The sequence below is a fragment of the Perna viridis genome, chromosome 6 (genome assembly GCF_037379345.1).
Source record: "Perna viridis isolate PV_CMFRI_1.1 ecotype Kerala chromosome 6, ASM3737934v1, whole genome shotgun sequence".
NCBI classification, from domain to species: Eukaryota; Metazoa; Mollusca; class Bivalvia; order Mytilida; family Mytilidae; genus Perna; species Perna viridis.
The window spans coordinates 46,898,916-46,919,142 of NC_142450.1; the positions used below are offsets into that span (position 1 = coordinate 46,898,916).

The window sequence follows — 20,227 nt, forward strand, 5'->3', positions numbered from 1 at the left end:
TGAAGTTAGTTTGTTCTCTATTTGCCTTAGTTTTTATTGTTTTGCTTTGTTGCATCAGTATTTGTTAGCTGATGCTTTATAACTTATGGCTGATTATCTTGATTATCCTTTTGGTTTGTTGCTCCTGTATTGCCCCATACAGGTCCATAGGCCTGCAACAGCTCTAAGCTTGTGAAAGGCGATTAAATAGTGCTCAGAACACTGACCAGGGTCTAGAGCAATATGCCCAGAGCAACTGGGTTGTGTACACAAGGTTTTCATTTTTGTTGATTGAAGCATATTATTAAGCAATTAGCTTGAAGTGCTACAACTCATTACAAGAGTACACCTCATATATTATATTTTAATTATGATTTTGTTGAATAATTTACATTGCTGTAATCTATACTCAAATCAAAAGCATTATTAATTCATATAGTATTTGATTCCTAAAGTTTTAAAAATACTGAATATTTTGAAAACAAACATATCAAATATTTTTCTTTTAAAAAGTATGATTTGTTTTGATATTATTGTTTGCTTCAGATTAATATATCCAAAACAATATAATAAAAAAATAAATATGTATTTCAAATTAAAATTATCTTTCATCTATTTTAAGAATTGTTTTTATATTTAATGTATATAAATATGTATTTATCATTTATTTACAATAGAAACCCCTTGCTACCCTCAAATTATAATTATGATCATAGTTTGTTTAATTAACAACAATGAAAGTAGGACTATCAGAACTTTTGCTGTTGGACAACCAGATCTCCATAATCTTAAAATGTTGGACAATCGGGAATAAACCAGTCAATCAGGAAGTATTTAATTGAAACCATTTATAAAAATACACAAACAAAAAAAATGCAATACAAATATAAAAGGAACACACAACAAAAGAAAAAATACAAAAATACAAAAAAAATGAAATCTATATATTAACATCAAGCTTATTATAAGATGGGGGCTTTGTCCTTGGGGGATTTTTTCCACAGGGCTTTTGTTCGGGGGACTTATTTCTGAAAGCATAATGCCTGAAATAATTGCAATGCAATACACAGTCGTGCTATTCTATCATAAAAATAAATATAGGTTTTACATTGTATTTCCTATTGAGTGAAAATCTGAATATTGGGGAATAATTGAAGTACTTAATTGCATAAAATGGTACTGTAACGAGTACATACATGTCAATGTACAATGTACATGTACATATAAACATATTCTACCTCAACACATGAGCATAGTTTTATCAGCTTACCTTGTAACAAACTGTAGTCTATATTTTCTTTGTCATAGTCTAAGTACTTCCCAAGGTAGGTCTTTATTATCTCATCAAGTTTGTTTTTTATCATTATGGTTCAAGCCATCAATCTTCAATACTCACTGGTACTTCACGCCTTTCACTAAATCTGACAAAAACATACACTTGTAACTTAACAAATGAACTACATGTAACTATAAGTATAAAAATAATATAGACAAGCATCATTACATGTACGAGTATATTATAGAAATGTGTAATACCTTTTGAATTCTAGTGCTTAGCTCTTTAATGAATATGTATTTAAAAAAAATTACAGTAATCACTTGTGCATGTATACCAAATTCCTATGAGTTTGTTAATTCAATGAAATTTGCCTACTTGTCTTTCTATTCAATTATTGACATTTTTACCATTTTGCTAGAGATCTGTGTATGGGAGTTTTATTTTAGCAGTGGAACAAACGAGTTCTCCTAGATAGTTTGGACATTACATGTACATGAAGCATATATTGACAGTAAAGCTCCTTCAGCCCATTTGGTACAACATCAGCTTACATGTACATTGCCAGGGACCCTGGGTTTGCTCACAGGCTATAATTGTAGTTAATATTGGTAGTACACATTTACAAATATTGTGAATTTCATTAGGTACTAATCTATTTCTCTCCACTGTTACAAAACATACATGTGCAAAAAAATGTACAATGTACATTTTGTACATGTCGAATTTACATGTACCCAATACAAAGGGGACTGTTCATCATTAATGTAAAAGCAAATATGTATATTGTCATGTACATGTATTTGTGAAATAAGATAATTAAAAAAAAGTAGATTATACTGTACAAGCAGGTACAATGTACATGTACTTAAAATCACACATCTTGGCAGCAGAAGAGAACCAGGGCAAAGAAAAACTTGACAACACAACACAGAACATGAAATAATTGTTTCCAGGCTGTGTCATGGACTACAGCATTGTGTATATACAATGTACATTGTATAAAGCATATCATATAGTTCTTTTTCACTATAGGAAATATGTGATAGTAACAAATTAACATCTCTATCATGAAATTTAAACCAACACCTACCACTATTGGTCAGAGAGTACATTTGTTTTGTACATTGTAGATCTCACAATTTTCAAGACAGAAGCACTTTCTGCCAATCCCACAATTTTCAAGACAGAAGCACTTTTTGCCAATCTCCTCACCAAAATGTTATTTTTCAATGAAAATTGTTAAATGATAGCTCATTTTTGGAGCAAAATATCAGCAATCTGTTAGACATTATGTCTTAAATTTTGGGCATGAACTGGTGTCACAGCAAAGGACAAAAAATTGGTTTGCCAGACTACTCCAGAATGAAATTTGCAGTGTCAATAAGGGATTCAGTTGGCGACCAAATCAGAAAAAGCTCTAGACACTGAATCCCAAAAGGGATTACCCCTTGACCAGTACATTGACTTAAAATTTCATGCATGCAACATTTGCAAGATGATGTGTATTTAACAGAAGCACCTACAAGGGATAGTCAGGTACAAATGTACCCTACCATTCCACCTAGGAACATACATATTTTTTGCATATCGGATAGAAACAGAAGTATACATGTATAAATGGTAGTGAGTGGTACAAGTTATTTGCCACGTGAAAAATTAATGTAAAATGTTTAAAAAAAATCTTAAGAAAGTAAAGAAAAGAAGAGGGATATAAGAAAAAAGAAATTATACCTGACAAGTTTATACAAACACCAGAACTCATTTCATTATGAAGTTATCCTGAAGTCAGCATCAGCAGCTTGCAGCACATCAACATTTATTTATGATCATTACAAATTATGCATACATTTGGAACATATGGGCATGAGAGAAACAAAATAATGAGCAATTACAAATAAACTAAAAGCTACCTGTTCGAGTATTGCATTCCAGTCGCAAATAGATTGTTTGTAAACTAATCAAAACGAAACCACTTTGCTCATCTGCTAAATTTGGCAAAAGTCACGTGATTCGGAAATGATTTCACACGCCATCTACAAACTTTGAGAAAGAAAAGTTGCTTGAGGTTAGCTGTAGTATTTTGGGGTTTTCCTTAGCCGTCGAGTTTAATATGTGCATTTTGTCTGTTATTCGTATTTTATGTGTATAATAAATTACCGTGATTTGCCGTTGAAAGAATAAAATTTTTATCTTTCTCCAATCGAATTCAAAATCTTCTTTTTGGGATTCAATCAAGGGGAGATAATAATGTAAACAAAAGCACGTGTTAGGAAGAGCTGCACTAATTTTCCCCGTAGATCGACACGGGGAGTGTGATATGAAGTCTCAGGGCGAGGATAGTAAAACAATTCATAATTTCACAATCTGAGTAAATGAATAGAGCTCTAAACTACTAATTAGATATGTTGTTCTTGATAGGTGAACTAATGTGCATCTACCCCCAAAGAACTTGAGATAAAGGATACTACAGACACTGTGAAGTCAGCCTCATATCTTGACCTTCACTTAGAAATCGATGGTAAAGGAAAACTATTGACCAAACTTTACGACAAATGTGATGACTTTTCATTCAGAATTGTTAACTTTCCTTTCATTTGTGGCAAGATCCCTTCAGCACCTGCATATGGAGTGTTCATATCACAACTCATACGTTATGCCAGAGCTTGCCAAAACTATGCAGACTTTTTGAATCACTCTAGAACTCAAACAAATAGGCTTCTGTTATGTTGCTACAAGATTGAAGTCATCACTACGGAAGTTTTACGGTCATCATGAACGCATGGATCATTATGGTGTTTCCTCATTTGTCTACCCTGGACTTGACTTTTTATGAGCAACTTGGCAGATGTTTCTAGAAAAACAGAGGACACTTACCCTACGGGTACACCTGGTTCATGCTCTCAGTTTTTAGTGGAGTCCGAGTTGCTCATTTGCTTTTATTACTTTGTATGTATTATTTTAGTTACTTTATGTTCTTTGTTGTGTATGTCTGTTTTCCATATCTGGTCTTTGTCCCTGGATTACATTCTTTTGATTACCGCCATAACCTTGGTTCCCATGATTACTCTTTGCAGTTTTTTAGTGCAAACTGTGTAACCAGTACCCAGTACATGTACATGTATTTAAATTTATATACATGTATGTACCAGCAGTACCCTACCAACTTTTCCAAGTACCATAAAATATTTTTCCAAACTACTCTTTATTACTTAATTTTAAGTTTTGAAAAATGCTTGAGATGTGTAACCAGAAGTTACATTACCAAACTTATAATTGTGCCATACCACCAAAGGAAGGATAATATTGATTTTGGGGGTTGTGACATGAACTGTTTATGAATAAGGGGTCGAAAGGGGCACAAAAACAAGCAGTTACGGATAATAACTTGAGTAAATGTGAATGATGCCAATATCTCTTCTAGCACAATGTGTCATTTCACAAAAAATAAAGTTGGGATTGATTTTACAGTTTGTGAAGAATGAGGGACTTAAAAGGGGCGAGAAACCAAGCATTTTCTTGAAGTCTGGATGGCATTTGACTGAAGTAAAATTGATTTGATCTCCTTGTAATTATATCTCTAGGTGCCATATAATAAGAGGAAGAAAAGGATTGATTTTGGGGTATGTGACTTGTACTGATTAGGAATTAGAGGCCAAAAAGGGGCCACATCATTTCTGGTCAAATTCTTTTCCTGTATCAAACATTTAATCTTAATTCTTATTTAGAGCTGTATCAATTAGGCTTGAATGGTGTGTCATAATTGTTGGAATTGAACCATGTGTTCAAATCTGTATCTATAGTATATGTTAATTATATTGTAATATTTGTATATTAGAGAAGGTAACAAGTACTATCTTTTAAAAAAAAGATAGCCAACATGGTAAAGTTTTGTTCTACTTATAATTTTCTACATTTCATTCTGGAAATAACACACACAATTTCGATACAGTTTTTTTCAAATGCTATTAAGTTCTCAGTATTTGGCCACTGGGGAAACAGAATTGTGATCAGGTGACTTGCATTTCCAAGCAAGAGCGTCTTTAAGGTCATAGGGTAAATAGCAAAAATATACCAACTGCATCGGAAAAATACTTGGTTGGGATCCCAAACACACAAATTGTTCTATTTTTAAGTCTTACTCAATACAGTTGCATATTAACTGTTTATTGATTTTAAACATGTTTATCTGTTGAGATGTAGTGAGATAATTATATTCTAACATTCCATATAATTATTGTTAAAAAGAGTTCATTAATATCAGTGTAAGTGTCTTTATACTAATATGGTAATATAGTAATATTCCTGGTAATAAAAAAGTGAATAATGTAAGTCTCCAAAAACTATTACCAGTACATTGAACCTTTCCTATTTTTATAAATTAGGATTGATTTTACATACTATGTGGAAATAACTTTTTGTAGGTTTATATCAGTTAACTGCTAGTAGTCCTTTGTACATTTGTGTAATTTATATTCAGTTTCTTTACTTCCTCTGTAATAAGGGACTTGGACCTTTTCGAACTGATTTTTATGTGTATTTAATTGTGTAATATTTTTTCCTACAGTGGTCAGATTTTAAAGGGGGGGGTTGTGATCTCGCCAAAGTACCGGTTGCTTTAACCCTGCCCCATTTTTGTGTCTTCCTGAGTCAGGAACTTCTTGACTCTGTATGTCTTGTTACGTTTTCACCTTTAGTTTATTTTTTGTGTTACTTGAGTATATATAGGGGCAACTCTTTCACTGTACCTTTGTATAATGATGTTTTGGGGCCAGCTGCAGTCTGCCCTGTGGTATGAAGATTTCCCCGTCTTTCATTAAAGACCAGTGGGTGGCCTTGAGCTGACATTTTCATCCCGGTGGAGGTGTTTTTCTCTTCAACATATACACCATACCTATTCTTGTTATATTACATATATGGAACTACAGGTAATCTTTGGCATGTTGATTTTTTTTTATATGGATATCTTTCAGGTCAAATTAAGGAAATGTTTAAATGGAAATTTTATAGTTTATTGAATAGTGTCATTCTGTGTTGAAATCTTATTCTGTGTCAAACATATAATCAGAAATCAAAACTCTGAAGTGTATTAAGCTTGAATGTTGTGTCCATATTTGCCCCAACTGTTCAGGATTTGACCACTGCAGTGGATTCAAGGTGCACCCTGTGAAGCATTTCATTCATTGTAAAACCATGGATACTGAATTTATAACAACGTAGCATTCTGCTTGTCAGTGTCATGTATGTTCAGATTGTAATAATTTCAAAAATATGCTCTTTGGATATAGGAAAAACTGAAATTCAATCAACCTTTTTTTGTTTTATTAATACCAATATGCAGCTTTATTTTTTTCTTAATATGAGTTTAAATGGAGCAGTGATTTGTTGAGTGGTACATTCTTCTTCAATGAAAACTTCATATTAATCAATTAAATTACTGTGTGACGAATTTTTTTTTTTTTTTCAGAATGAAAATCATCTTTACTTTGCCAAGAACCTGTTTCAAAGATGTGATATTAAGGAACTTACTAAAACATTACAGTTATACATCAAGTGTCCTTTGTACTCCAAGGTTTTATTCAAATAAAACTACAGCATCAAAGAAGAAGTATACTCCCCGTAGATCAGTCCTGTACGTTCCAGGTAATGATGAAAGGAAAATCAGTAAAGTTGCCTCCCTTGATGTTGATTGTGTTGTACTTGACTGTGAAGATGGTGTTGCAGCAAATAGAAAGGTACGCATGACATCTTGTTTCTTCATATGTTTTAAAGTGATTTTTATATTTTTTTTCCCACTGGAGTTGCCATTGGACGTGCTACATCCAAATATGATGAAGAGGAGATACATGTAAAACATTAAAAGTGACTGTATCTCCAACCATGAGTTATTTGATATAAGGAAAATGTCAGAGGGACAACCATGCCAACAGAAAGAAAAATGTCTAACAAATGAGTATATTCAGTTTTTAAGAAAAATATTTTTACCTCATTCAGTTACTTCATGCCAACTTGTTTTAATACTGAAAAGTAAGGAAATACCTAAATTAAATTGTGAAATGCAAATTTTCATTCACATTGTAAGTCACAGATTACAACTTCAAATTTGTTAAGTGAAGAATGTGACCATATCTATTGAGAATTACGTACAGTTAACAGGTTGATTTGATGGTAAAACTGCAATTAGCATAAATAAATATTTTCTCTGCTGATATTCATGGAGTAAAAAATTTGCCAAAATTAGAAAAATATGTTGAAGAGTAACAGAATGCTGTGCTTTAATTATTAGATTTTGTGTTCACAATTTTTTGATTTTACACTCCAGTACCCTATTAAATCAATGCCAAGTCTACTTTTAAAAAGGAATATTCATACCCCTCCCCACTCCCTCAAACAAAGTTTAGGGGGTATATATAGGTCTCACCCTGTCTGCCTGCCTGTCTGTTTTTGCAGCTTGCAGCATTGTAGTGAACATTTTGGGATGAAATATACCTACATGGAGATCTGCATACTTTCAGGAATTTATATTTGGACAAAAATTGTAGAAATGACAGCTGTTAAACTTAGGCTTTTTTCAACAAAACTTTGTCCCATGCGTTGTCCACAACTCCTCCTCAACCACTGGCAGGATTGTTATCAAACTTAATGGGGTGTTAATTACCATATTTGGATGTGCATTTTGTCAAGAATTTATGTTAAAAGTAAATTTGCAGTTACATGTATATTCTGTCATTGTTTTGTCAACAACAAAAAAAATAGTACTGATTGAGGTTTGGAGTTTGTTGTTTTAAATATAGCAGCAAAATTAAGTGTCAATATTGCTTAGTCTATGCACCATAAATATTGTGTCCTCTATGAATGTCCACATTGGTTCCTAAGTGTATGGTTCGACAGGCTGTTGGGTATAAGTCCTGTTTAATACAATGTCTTGTTTATTACAAATGAAATTGTGGTTTAATTTTTTTTCTTTTTGTTTTCTTATATAAATGTTTATAGTAAAATAATTCTTTCTATGAAATAAAACATTTGACAATCACTCACATGATGTGAATTTAACCCAAAAAAGTCGACATGGCATGAGAGTCTTTTTCAATTAATGATTATTTTTTCAGACTGAAGCAAGAAATACCATATCACAATGCCTTGAGAAGCTGGTAGAATGTAAGGCTGATATAACTGTCAGAGTAAACGCTGTAGGCAGTGGACTAATGGAGCAGGATCTAAATGTTATTTTCCAGTCAGCGTACCCTCCTAAGACTATAATGTTACCTAAAGTCAACACACCAGAGGAAGTTGAAAGGGTGTGCTTAATGTTAACTGGCTTTCTGTCTTAAATTGAATAGGAAAAAAATACAAAAAAATTTGTTCTGCAGTATTTATAGAATAATTATTTCAGTTTTCATACTGTTGCATATGAAGGGTAAACTATATTTTCATTTGAATACTTTATCTTTTCTTTCAGAATGTACTTTCTCAGCTTACAGATTGACAAATCAATTCATGAAGTAAAATTGGTTTTCATATTTTATTTTCCTTAAAAGTTTACCAAGAGACTTAAAGAACATTTACCAGAAGAAGGTACCAAAGAGAAAATAAACCTGATAACTATGGTGGAGAGTGCTATTGGTCTGATGAACCTAAAAGATGTTTTCTTGAGAGCCTCTCAGCTGTCCAGGTCAGAACAACTATACAACCTGGAAGGTGTTGTATTTGGTTCTGATGATTTCTGTGCAGATATCGGTAAGGCCACACAAAAGTAAATACTTGTTTCTGGGTTAGGCCACTCAAAATTTATTACTTGTGTCTATCCTGTGTTAATGTTGGTATTAAAGGTCACTCATAAGTATTTACTCAAGGTAGCATGCTAGTCTTGAGTGTGGGAGGTTGTGGGTTTGTTCCCCTTCCAAGTCACACCAAAGATTTAAATTTGATAATCACTGCTTCTCTTTCAAGCACAGGGTATGTAAGATCACTCTGTGACAACTGGTTGGCCAGTTTTCTAGGATTTTTCAGAAATTGAGGTTTCCTCTGGAAAAATCCATATCAAATCAATTTTCCCACAGTCAATGACTGCTTTCTTAACAAAACAAATCCTTACAGCATATGAAGTTTTCAACTTCCCACGGGAAAATGTAACTAAGTACCTAACTTTCCCTGACCCAAATTTCACTTGTCCCGGGTAACAAGAAATAGGAATCCTAGAACACTGTTGGCGCTGAGTCAATATCATTTATCCTAGTGAGATGACATGCCTCCCTGTGGGCTGTTGCTTCTATGAGCTAGCACAATAAATATCTGGCTCAAAGTCATGGTCTTGTACAAAGCAGAGTCTGTTCGATCGGTCAATCATTCATGTCTTCAACTGCATGAAATATGTTCAATATGTTGTTTGACTGTAATCATCAATTCTAAGTATTTACTGGCTCCTTTGCTAAACTCCATTCATATTGGATAAAGGATCTATGATATGACTACTTGATATTTAAAACAATTCTGGATACATTAACCTGCTTTATGTTGGAATAATTTTCCTTGGATGAACATGAATGTATAAATAATAGACTTTCTGTATTTAGGAGCTACAAGAACAAATGAAGCTAAAGAACTGTCTTATGCCAGACAGAAGATAGTCACATGTGCTAAGGCATACAGACTCCAGGCAATAGACCTCGTGTATATAGACTATAAAGGTAAATCAGTCAAATGTGATACCCTATTACTGTATTGTTGGTAGATATGGACTTACTAAGCGATTCCTTGTAAGATGTATTGTAAGAAATTGTAAATACCAAAAATCTATTCTGTGATTACCATAAATTCCTTTACCTTTGTATCAATTGACATGGTTAGAGGCCAAAAGAAATTTCTTGGGATACAGTACTTAATTATGGGTCGTTGGTCAATAATATTTTTTGAAAAGCTACTGATTTCTCAGAGTTTTCTATATTATCATTGCCTATTCAAAGGGAAGATGACTTTGGTTTTAAAATGAAAAGATAATTTATATTAACTGTTTGTTTGTTTTTTTTATGCTTTCCACATAACAGACATCTAATACATTCAGTAAGCCATGCATAAATTCAATTTTTAATGTAAGTTCCATATTACTGTAAATGTATTAATTTTTGTGGGTATCAGTTTTGGCCGGTTTAAAGAATAATCTTCAATAATTTAGGTATTACTTTTCACACTTATCTGTCCATCCCTAAAAAGTGAAAATAAGTACACTGCAAAAATTGATACATTTACAGTATTCATCACCTATATTTCTGATCCAATAGTGTCAAGATGGGTATTAGCTTTGGTTATACTTATGTAATATTTCAGGTGTCAGTTTTACATTTTAAAAAATCTTGAGGAATTTTTATTCCCACACTTCGTCATTGGTCATCCTTAGACAAAATCTCCTCTAAGATTGCTGAATTGAATTCCATAAAACTTTCACACATTCTTTATCACATGATGCTATTGTGCACCTCCGTTGTATTTTTCAACTGATTTTCTAATTTTAGGGATTGTTTATATGATTTTTATGGAGGGAGCAGGGGGTATCACCAAGTGAGGTTTGCTCATAATATTTGTAGTATTCATTACAATCTGTATTGCTAGCCATTTAACCACTAGCACTATACCCAGGACTGATAACAATTAATACTGACTAGGGAAGTTCAGTGAAATTAAGTTAAGTACAAATGAAAAATAATTCTAAAAATAATCTGAACAGGATATGAATCCAGTGTTTGACTCATGCTGGTAGTAGTTAAATGAGAATATCTTAATCAGTGCACCCTCAGCCAATCTTGGCAATGTTTGAAATCTCCCAATATGCCAGAGAAGTTGTGATTGATCTTTATCTGTGTGTCATAGCATGCATGTCTGTTTTATTATAACTCGTTTATGCTGACACAGATTTCTGTTGCTGTCTTATCTGTGTGGTGAACATCATAACTTTATTTCTAGATGTGAATTAACTGTTAAAGCTGTAATTTAGATTTAGAGGGGTTGCAGCAGCAGTCTGAGGAAGGAGCAAGAATGGGTTTTACAGGTAAACAGGTGATACATCCATCACAGATACCAGTTGTTAATACAGCATATGCACCTTCACAAGAAATAATTAGGTGGGCCACAGATATGATCCATGCTTTTGATCAACATCAGCATTCTGGACAGGTTTGTATATGTTAACCTTCAAATATTTTATAAACTCTATTTTTGTTAGACATACTATCATTGGCATATCCAAGGGGATGGGTAAAAATTTTGGTTGATTATATAGGAAATTACTGGAAATCACTAAACTATGTTAGCTCTTAAGTCAGCCAGTGCCCCTGTTTGTATATGAGTGCAAAAAATTTGCTGTCGTTTATTGGTATTCCTCTAGTATTTTATGATAAGGCTTCAAACCACAAAAGAAAGGTTTGTGTAGATTTTAGGGGTTATGGCCCAAACCATTTTAGATTAAGGGCAAAAAACAAGTATAGGAATGTCTATGATATTGTTCCATAACATTCTATACCACAGTGGTCAGACTTGGATTAATTTTTGGGGTAAAAACTTAAATTTTTTTAGAAATTAGGGCCAAAAAGTGGGGACAGAAACATGCATTTTATGGATGTCCAGACAATAATTTGACTATTAGTGAATGAATCTTTTTGAAATTGTATTACAAGGTGTCATACCACATAAGGAAGACTGAAATGGTTTATGGGATTGTGACTTGAGTCAAGTAAGAATAAGGGGCCACAAAAGGGCCAGAAACAAGTACATTATATTTTTTTCTGATTTGTTGACACTTAAATAATGACATTTGTTTTTGTGCTATATTGGATTTTTTTTTATTGGATTCCTTGTGAAAATCTGTGCCTTTACATGAGCTTGAAGGGATAAGCAAATTTACTGTATCATTTACTGTTTTTGAAGTAAAGAGGTACAAAGTGATTCATGAAAACACCCTAAAGCAGAACTTCTTAAATTGAATTTCAAGACATTGTGCAATATTGTGTCCAAATGAGTTGTGTCCATAATGAACTGTGTCCATAATGAGTTGTGTCCATAATGAGCTGTGTCCATAATGAACTGTTTGCTCCTACGTTTAAGTTTGTCATAAATAATATTGTGTCCACAGAGTTCAACTGGCTGCAGTTTTATCATGCTGCACTCTACTAAGCTTTTTATTTGTTCTGTCATAAGAGTCTTTGTCTTTATCTGAAAACCTCTGTTTGACTTGCACTAAAATGCTAACATATGAGTTCATATAAAATTCTGACACTGCCTATGGTGGAAGTGATTCATTGAGTAGAAAACCCACCATACAAACTATACTTTTTTTGGGTCTGTTTATGTTTTTTTTTTTATGTAACCATTGTCCTTTCTGTAATTAATTCTGTATTTTTGAGAAAACCATACAATTATCTTCCACTAAATTCAACTAAATCAAACCAAATCAAGATTGATAACTCATGCCAAGTGCCAATTTTTATCTTGCAAATGCATTAACCAAATGGTATACTTAACCTGGTTATGTGATTTGTAACAAATCAAAGTGAATTTATTTTTTTTTCTTCAAATAGATTTAAGAACTACTCTTTAAATCAACTGAAGATTCCTTTTAGTCTTGAAAAATGTTTAGTAATAAATTTGCATTAAAGGAAAGAAGCTCTTGCAGTAATGTGTCGAGATGCATTAAATGTGCTAAACATATTCCATTTAACACAATTATTAGTTAAAATCTCCATCCTATCATTATATTTTATTATTGATAAACAAGAAGTTAAGAACAGTGATTTTAAGCAAGTAAAATTGGTGTGAAAATTGAAATTGATAAAAAGTGTCTAGTTTTGGAAAATATTTTTTTTTTTTTTTTAAAGTATTTTCTAAAGCTGAAATTAGTTTTATTTGAGTAAATAATACATTGTTACAATAGTTTTTGTATGTTAACACCAGTCAAGTTCTGAACAGGTTTATTATAAAATTGGTGAAAAAAATGAAATGGAACAAAATTTGTAAATTTATGTGTGTGAATACTGTTTAAATATCACTTGAGTTTTTACTTCCGAAATCAGTTGTGAAGATTGACATTCAGTTTAAACATATAAGGAAAAAAACAATTCTAAAAAATATTGAGAAAACAAATGTATGATTACAGCTTTATTTTACATCATGTAATTTTTTAAATTTTGTTAATGCTGCAACTTTCACAAGAATCAAAAACCTCCAGTGCTGACAGCACTTTGATTATAAAGACTGCTACTTAACTGAACTAAGAAATAGTCAAATTACAATAGCATTTAACAGTGATTTTAACCATAATATATTAAGTACCTCGAAATGACTTTTGGTTTATTATCTTTTATGTGTTCTGTTGTCCAGTTTTGCATACCTCTATTCTAAATCTCTAGCTCAATTTCAGTACAATTTAATTTTCTGATCCAAAATGTACTTGATCAGATGTAAAGATTACAACCAAATCTTATTTGCATAAAATTTTATCATATTTATGCTTAGATTAAAGAAGGAGATATTTTTAACCATAAATTTTATTTTCAGGGAGCATTTGTATTTGAAGGAAAGATGATAGATATGCCACTTGTATTACAAGCAAGGAACATAGTGTCGATGGCACAAGTCATCTCTGATAAATGATTTCTGGACCATTATTTTGATTTGTCGTATCTGCTTAATGATTGGTTGTTATACATATATCCTGCACTTTACGGCTGAACTAGTGTTATTGATTAAAACAGAAGAGAAGACATTGGTGAAAAAGAATTTTTAAGAAATTTGTGTAAATAATCCTGTGTTACAGGAAAAGGGCTATATATTGTCACAGTATATACTAAAGCAAGGCGGTTTCTCTGATGTACACTTTACTGAAAGATGTTTATTGTAATTCTACTGTATCAGTTTTGATACATTTACCATAAGTTGTTTAATCACACCAAAACTTCTTATGCTGTTTTATTGTGAGTAGTCAAAGCTTCAATTTACATCCTTGTATAGTTTTTTATGACAACTTGAAGGTGTTTTCTCATCTTTAAACATCTCTTTCATTGTTTGGATGTTTCTTTAATTGCAGACAAACTGATTTTATTAACTTGAAAATATGGGGAAATTTACTTAGTAGTAATAAAACCATAGAGTTTTGTTCATTCAACTCTCAAAATTTGATGGCTTTCAATTTTAAATATATTTGGTTAATAAATTAAAATATAAATTCCAGAATACTCAAGTATATATATACTCATTTAAGCTTGGTGAAGAGCCTGTTTTAATAAAATTGTACTAATTACTGATACAAGTATTAGTTGTCTTTGGTGTACATAGTGTATATTTGAAGAATAATTATAGTGTACTGTAGATTTTTATACACTGATTGCTATAGGTTTGTCTTTGTTATATGTAAAAATAATACGAGTTAGATACAGCCTACAGCCGAGCATCACAATTAGACATTTTTCTGATGTTTGTTGTCATTGAAAAAAGGGACGCTAGATGAAAGGGTCAAGAGAGGATAGGTAAAGGCTTGTCCATTAAAAGAAAAAATAAATAAGCGTACCAGGTTCTGTAATTATTTTTCACAATTTTTCTTTGTTTATGACTGCATATTTTAATTTCAATTTAATATAAAGGTTACTTTCACTTTCAATTCACTTCCCAGATCTATTTCTGTGGACCTTTCAAATACGGTGCTCAGTACACATAAATATTATCAGGTATTGGTTAGACTTGTAAGTTTTTGTCAAATTTTATTATAGTGACTACAGAACCAACTAGTCAGAATGATAGTATGTAACAATATTTAAATACTGCTTTAAACAAAATGAATATGTTCAACTTCTTTGGTTTGCCAATTACCTGTCTTTAAGTGAATGGTTCTTTCCAGTACTTTGTCTTCATCCGGTTATATTGGTCCCAGTGTAACTCCTGCTTTAACACTTACACAGGGTGCTATGTTTCTAAGGCTTCATTTATTTGCATGACTAGAAAAAGCTTGCAAGAAATATTTGGAATCATTGTATACTCATATAGCATTTTATAGCTTATAGAAAGGCTTATTTAATAGTATTCTTTGTTTTCATTTAAACTGGAAGATTTAAACTTTTGAAAATAATATATCTTCAAATGATTCTTATACAGAGGATATATTTGCTTACACAAGATTCTTGACCTTAGTGCTAATTTTAATGACTTATTGTATACTTTCTGTTAATAAGATACATGGTGGAAATTATTTCCTTCATAGAAATGAGTAATAAAATTAGCACATTGTGGATTCAGTTTTTACATGCCTGTCTGTTTAGACATAATATTTAATGAATGTATTCAATTTCTGATTAGTTTATACGCTATAACCTAATTTGGGTCCGTTTACACTGAATAACCCGCAAAGCGGATTATGTTTCGTGAAAAAAAAAATGATATATCCATCACTATTATTAACACTGAGTAAACAGCAAATTTAATTTTCCCGCCGTGTAGTAATTCTAGTAAACAAATTGGTCGCCATTTTAGAATCAGCAGCAAGAGGCTGTCATTTCATCGCTGTTCAGTTATTTTCCAAAATTGAAGACACAGTTGTTGAAACAGGAACTCAACATAAACCCGGCGGACATAAAGTTAGTTAATAATTTACTGTCACAAAAGCGTTTCAACGTTACAATGTGACTGAAAATGTTGTTTCAGATGTTGACAAACAAAAAGTAGTTCCGTAAAAGGTGGGCGTGGCTTAAATAGCAAGTTTGTTTATACAATTGAAACCATGTTGATTTTTGTCAACAAACTAATCAAATGGCAGGATTCTCATCAAATTAAAATATATAATGGTATACTGGTGTCCTTCCATCTTTACGCCCATACGTCGTTCACTTTATACAATAACTCAAGAAAGCTACCACCAATTTTTATGAAACTTCTATAAATTTCCACTTTTTTTGGTTTTTGAGTTGTGGGACTTTATTCGTACTAAATGGGATGATTTTATGTTTTTAGACTATAATTCAAGCATTTAATCAATACATCTTAGTTATCCATCTGGTTTTCATATTATAAAATAAAATATTATAAAATAAATCTGTCATTTTTTTCTCTTCAAGGGCAATAACTCCAACATTCAGCAACAGATCTTTGGTCTCACTAACCACTTTTAACGTTTCCATCATTTTACATGTTAAAAAAGTAATTTTTGAAGTTTCACAGTGAATTCCCAGGAAAAATGACATCTTAAAGTTGCATACTGTTGTGAAGCTTGGAAAATAAGGCTAATTATGCTAATGGTACGATGATTGTAGAAATTCTTCACAAAATTTACTTCAATAAATAATACTGAAAATCCATATTTTTACCTTTTCTGCTAACTGACAGCATGGAGGCAAATTACTCACACATGTAAACAATATTCATACACTTTTGTAGTTAATTACACATATGATTTTAAAGTACACATTCTCAACTTTATTTGGACTACATTTAATCATAATACACACAAATAATGCACTTACAATGCATATGTCTAGGTTCAGTGTGTCTTCGGTACTACATAGGGGGGGGGGGGGTGGCCATATTACCCGAACGTAGTTAGTGAGACCTTTACAAAAATTTCAGCTTAGGTTGGTGTCACCATGCTGATCAATTTCCCCCCTAAAAATTAGGCTAAACCCTTAGGCTTTCAAGTTATTTCAACAAATCATCATTTTTTATTAGTGGTAGCCATGTTTTCAACAATCATTCCTGCAAAGTTTGGTTACAATCTATCTTACAATTCATTCATTTGTCAACAGATCTTTCTGAAAAATTTGGCATTCATGTGCAAGTAGGTAATCCCATCATGCTGAACTATTTTTAATTCCTATCAGATTTTTAGCTAAACCCAACTGTTTTTGAGCTATTTGCATAATTCTGAAATTTGACCACTATGATCTATTTTTAGAAATGCTGGCTATGATTTTTGCAAGATCAAAAATGCACATGCATAGATTGATAAACATATTCAACATAATATTCAGAGAAAAAAATCCATTTCAGGACCCATAACTCATTCATTCGTCAGGTCTCACTAACCACTTCCGGGTCAAATGCCCCTATGGTATATTTTTAGTATCAGTGGCCATATTTATGGCCAGAAGAAAAATTGGAAAATATAGACGCCATATGCAAGGGGATTTTGGTACGTTAATGCAGTTTTTTTCTGCAGTGACGTACCAAAATTCCCTTGCAGATGGCGTTTATACTCCGAAGCTGTTAAGGAAAATTCATGAAATTAAAATCAAAATCGTCTCGTTTGTCATACATTTTCGTACTTAAGGTAGATCATACCTATTACATGGAACATTCTTTTCTGTCATCTTGCAAAATCATAGTGACATATATATATACAATGTATATAGAAGGGTCTGAAAAGGAATTTGTCAGAATACGTTATCTTCCCTGTATCAATTTGATCCGATGGAGCAGTGTAGTGAATAGAGTCGTCACATTCTGAGACGTTGTATAATATTGATTTCTTGTGACATGCATCATTAATTTGATCCTCTATCCTACATAATAACACCTAGATGAACTGTCCCGTACTACCATACATCGTGTACTAACAGAACGATGACAATTCTTCTTTAATTTGGATATGCTCAAATCCAACATAGCAATATCAAATTAAAAGTAGAAAACACTGTGTGCACTGCTCATGAACTTGATATCCCCACTCTCCTATTTGTTTACATGCACCTTTTGACGGCGGTTTCTTTTATTCCATTCGTATTAGTTGATAAATATTCATAATTAAAAAGGCACTGAACGTGTCATAGTTTTCCTTCCCTCTTTCGTCTACCCCGGACTTGACTTTTTATGAACAACTCGGCGGGTGTTTCTAGAAAAGCAGAGGACGCTTACCCTACCGGTGCACCTGATCCATGCTCCCAGTTTTTAGTGGAGTACGAGTTGCTCATTTGCTTTTGTTACTTTGTATGTATAATTTTATTTACTTTATGTTCTTTGTTGTGTAGTCTGTTTTCCATGTCTGGTCTTTGTCCCTGGATTACATTCTTTGACATATTAGTGACATCTCCTGACTGGGGACAGACGCAAAGAATCTGCCGTGGGGTTAAACTAGTTTGCGCCCTTTAAATAAACTGAAACAACCAACAAACACGCAATAAAATTCACTATATAGTACATTCAATTCTCTCCGTAGAATACTTCAATATACGCGTCATTTAGAAAAAAAGAGACATCAACTTAAACAGGGGCGTAGCTAGGCGTGTTTTATAGTTGTACGCAAAATTACGACGAGGGGTCTTGGGGGGAGGGGATCGCTCAAGGCCCCCAGTGAGTCCGGCAAGGCAAAGCCCTGAGGGAAACTCCTGAATTTTAACGATTTTGGAGCCAGTTTTTCAGAGCCTATACTACGTTCATGGTATACATATGTGATAAATAACCTTTATTTCATCTTTAAAATTTGTGTTTTTATTTTTGTTACTTTTCCCGAAAGTACGCAACTGCGTATTTGCGTATAGGCAGCTACGCCTCTGACTTAAAGAATACTCGATCGCAGTCGTCTAGAGCTAGCTCAGAACACATTAAAAGACAAAACCACAAAAATACCAGCATTAGAAATAATCGACTACAATGCCGGTGGAGCAACGTCAAGCACCAAATAGACGACAGTATAGTGCGAATTTCCTCTTCAATAATTTAGACAATGATATGCTCAAATCCTACATAGCAATATCAAATTAAAACTAGAAAGACTGCGAGCACTGATCACTTTAACTTGATATCCCCACTTCCTATTTGTTTACATGCACCTTTCGACGACGGATTCTTTTATTCCATTCGTATTAGTTGATAAATATTCACAATTAAAAAGGCACTGAACAATAATAAAGAATTTTTAGTGCAATTAACAATAAAGATGTAAAACATGTTTAAAAATTTTCAAATCACAGAGAAAATATATTCTCTAAGTATACGATAACAGTTTATGACATGCATACATGAATAATACGCTATTTCAGTGACTTTTACATAAGGTTCAAAATAGTATCTTGCATGAGCGAAGCATGAAACATGCCAAAAATAAAATGTACATCTTTCGTTAATGCATCTCCTCATCAAATATACAAAATTGCGGATATACTGTTGAATAGGTGAAAAAAAAGAAATAATACATAATGTAAACAAATTATAACTTAACGATATTTTAGCGACTACACAACTAGAACTACTACAAGTACAATACTGACATAATGATAAAAATATTTCACGAACTACACATGCATCCTGAACGAGGTGCAAATGTCTTGAGCTCAATAACATCAACTATTAAATCCTACTACGCGAAATGTCCACCTAAAGAGGACAAATAATGGATTCATGAATAATGCGATGACAATGAATTGAATGCACTTTTAAAGTTTGTGAAGTAATTTAATATCAGAATTACATGTAACAGACTCATTTACACTCATCTTTATTTGTGGCAATTGATATGTTTAACTTCAGGAATATCACCTCCTAGGAGTGGGAAATAAACCAAATTTATTTTTTTGTGCCATTTTTTTCAAGTAGGCTGCCATTTCGATCTAAAATGGCGTACGGGTATTAATATTACTATATTAATCGTCAACTTAAGTGTCTTAAACAGTATTAAGGAAGGATTGAAATTTTCAAGCAATAAAAAGCAGGTCAGGCCATAAGAAAAAAATTAAAAAAGAAAGGCAGGACCTGTCCCCTATATTTTTCCTGGAAATTAGATCTCTTCAAACTTTTGACTTCTCAACTCTTTATACTATGTTGCCATATGGACGTATTCGTAAACCTTTTGTTGGTTCTAGAAATTGTGTTGTTCTATAGGTTAAAAATCCCCATATTTTTCTAACACATCTCAGAAAGGTAAAGTGCGCTACACAGAAAAGCAGATTTGCGGCATGCTCAATTTCCTCATTGATAACATATTTGTCACATTTGGAGGAACAACAACTT

The 20,227-nt window shown here is 32.5% G+C and overlaps 2 protein-coding genes across 18 annotated transcripts in view; one reads left to right on the top strand and one right to left on the bottom strand.

Moving 5' to 3' along the window:
- The window catches only part of LOC148615293 (intermembrane lipid transfer protein VPS13A-like), a 98,573-nt gene extending 95,272 nt beyond the window's left edge, over window positions 1–3,301 (bottom strand). For all 13 annotated transcript variants that reach the window (XM_088590110.1, XM_088590113.1, XM_088590119.1 and 10 more), the window contains exons 1-2: window positions 3,169–3,301; window positions 1,250–1,400 (exon numbers count right to left, since the gene is read on the bottom strand). In XM_088590110.1, coding sequence (XP_088446236.1) covers window positions 1,250–1,343 — 94 coding nt within the window. In that variant the 5' untranslated portion in view covers window positions 1,344–1,400; window positions 3,169–3,301. The remainder of the gene's footprint in view (window positions 1–1,249; window positions 1,401–3,168) is intronic.
- Window positions 3,261–15,520, top strand: LOC148615294 (citramalyl-CoA lyase, mitochondrial-like). Of its 5 annotated transcripts, none has more exons than XR_015923864.1 (8): window positions 3,284–3,323; window positions 4,840–4,878; window positions 6,723–6,990; window positions 8,365–8,553; window positions 8,794–8,992; window positions 9,829–9,942; window positions 10,765–11,422; window positions 13,799–15,520. XR_015923864.1 is itself a non-coding variant. In XM_088590121.1 (8 exons), the coding sequence occupies exons 3-8, from the start codon at window positions 6,724–6,726 to the stop codon at window positions 13,892–13,894; spliced, it is 1,044 nt and encodes a 347-aa protein (XP_088446247.1). In that variant the 5' UTR covers window positions 3,290–3,323; window positions 4,840–4,878; window position 6,723; the 3' UTR covers window positions 13,895–15,520. The 5 variants fall into 5 exon arrangements, 4 of the variants coding, with proteins under 4 accessions (XP_088446246.1, XP_088446247.1, XP_088446249.1 ...); XM_088590121.1 differs by having other exon boundaries at window positions 3,290–3,323; window positions 11,244–11,422; XM_088590120.1 differs by lacking the exon at window positions 4,840–4,878 and having other exon boundaries at window positions 3,261–3,323; window positions 11,244–11,422.
- Window positions 15,521–20,227: the final 4,707 nt, after the last annotated feature.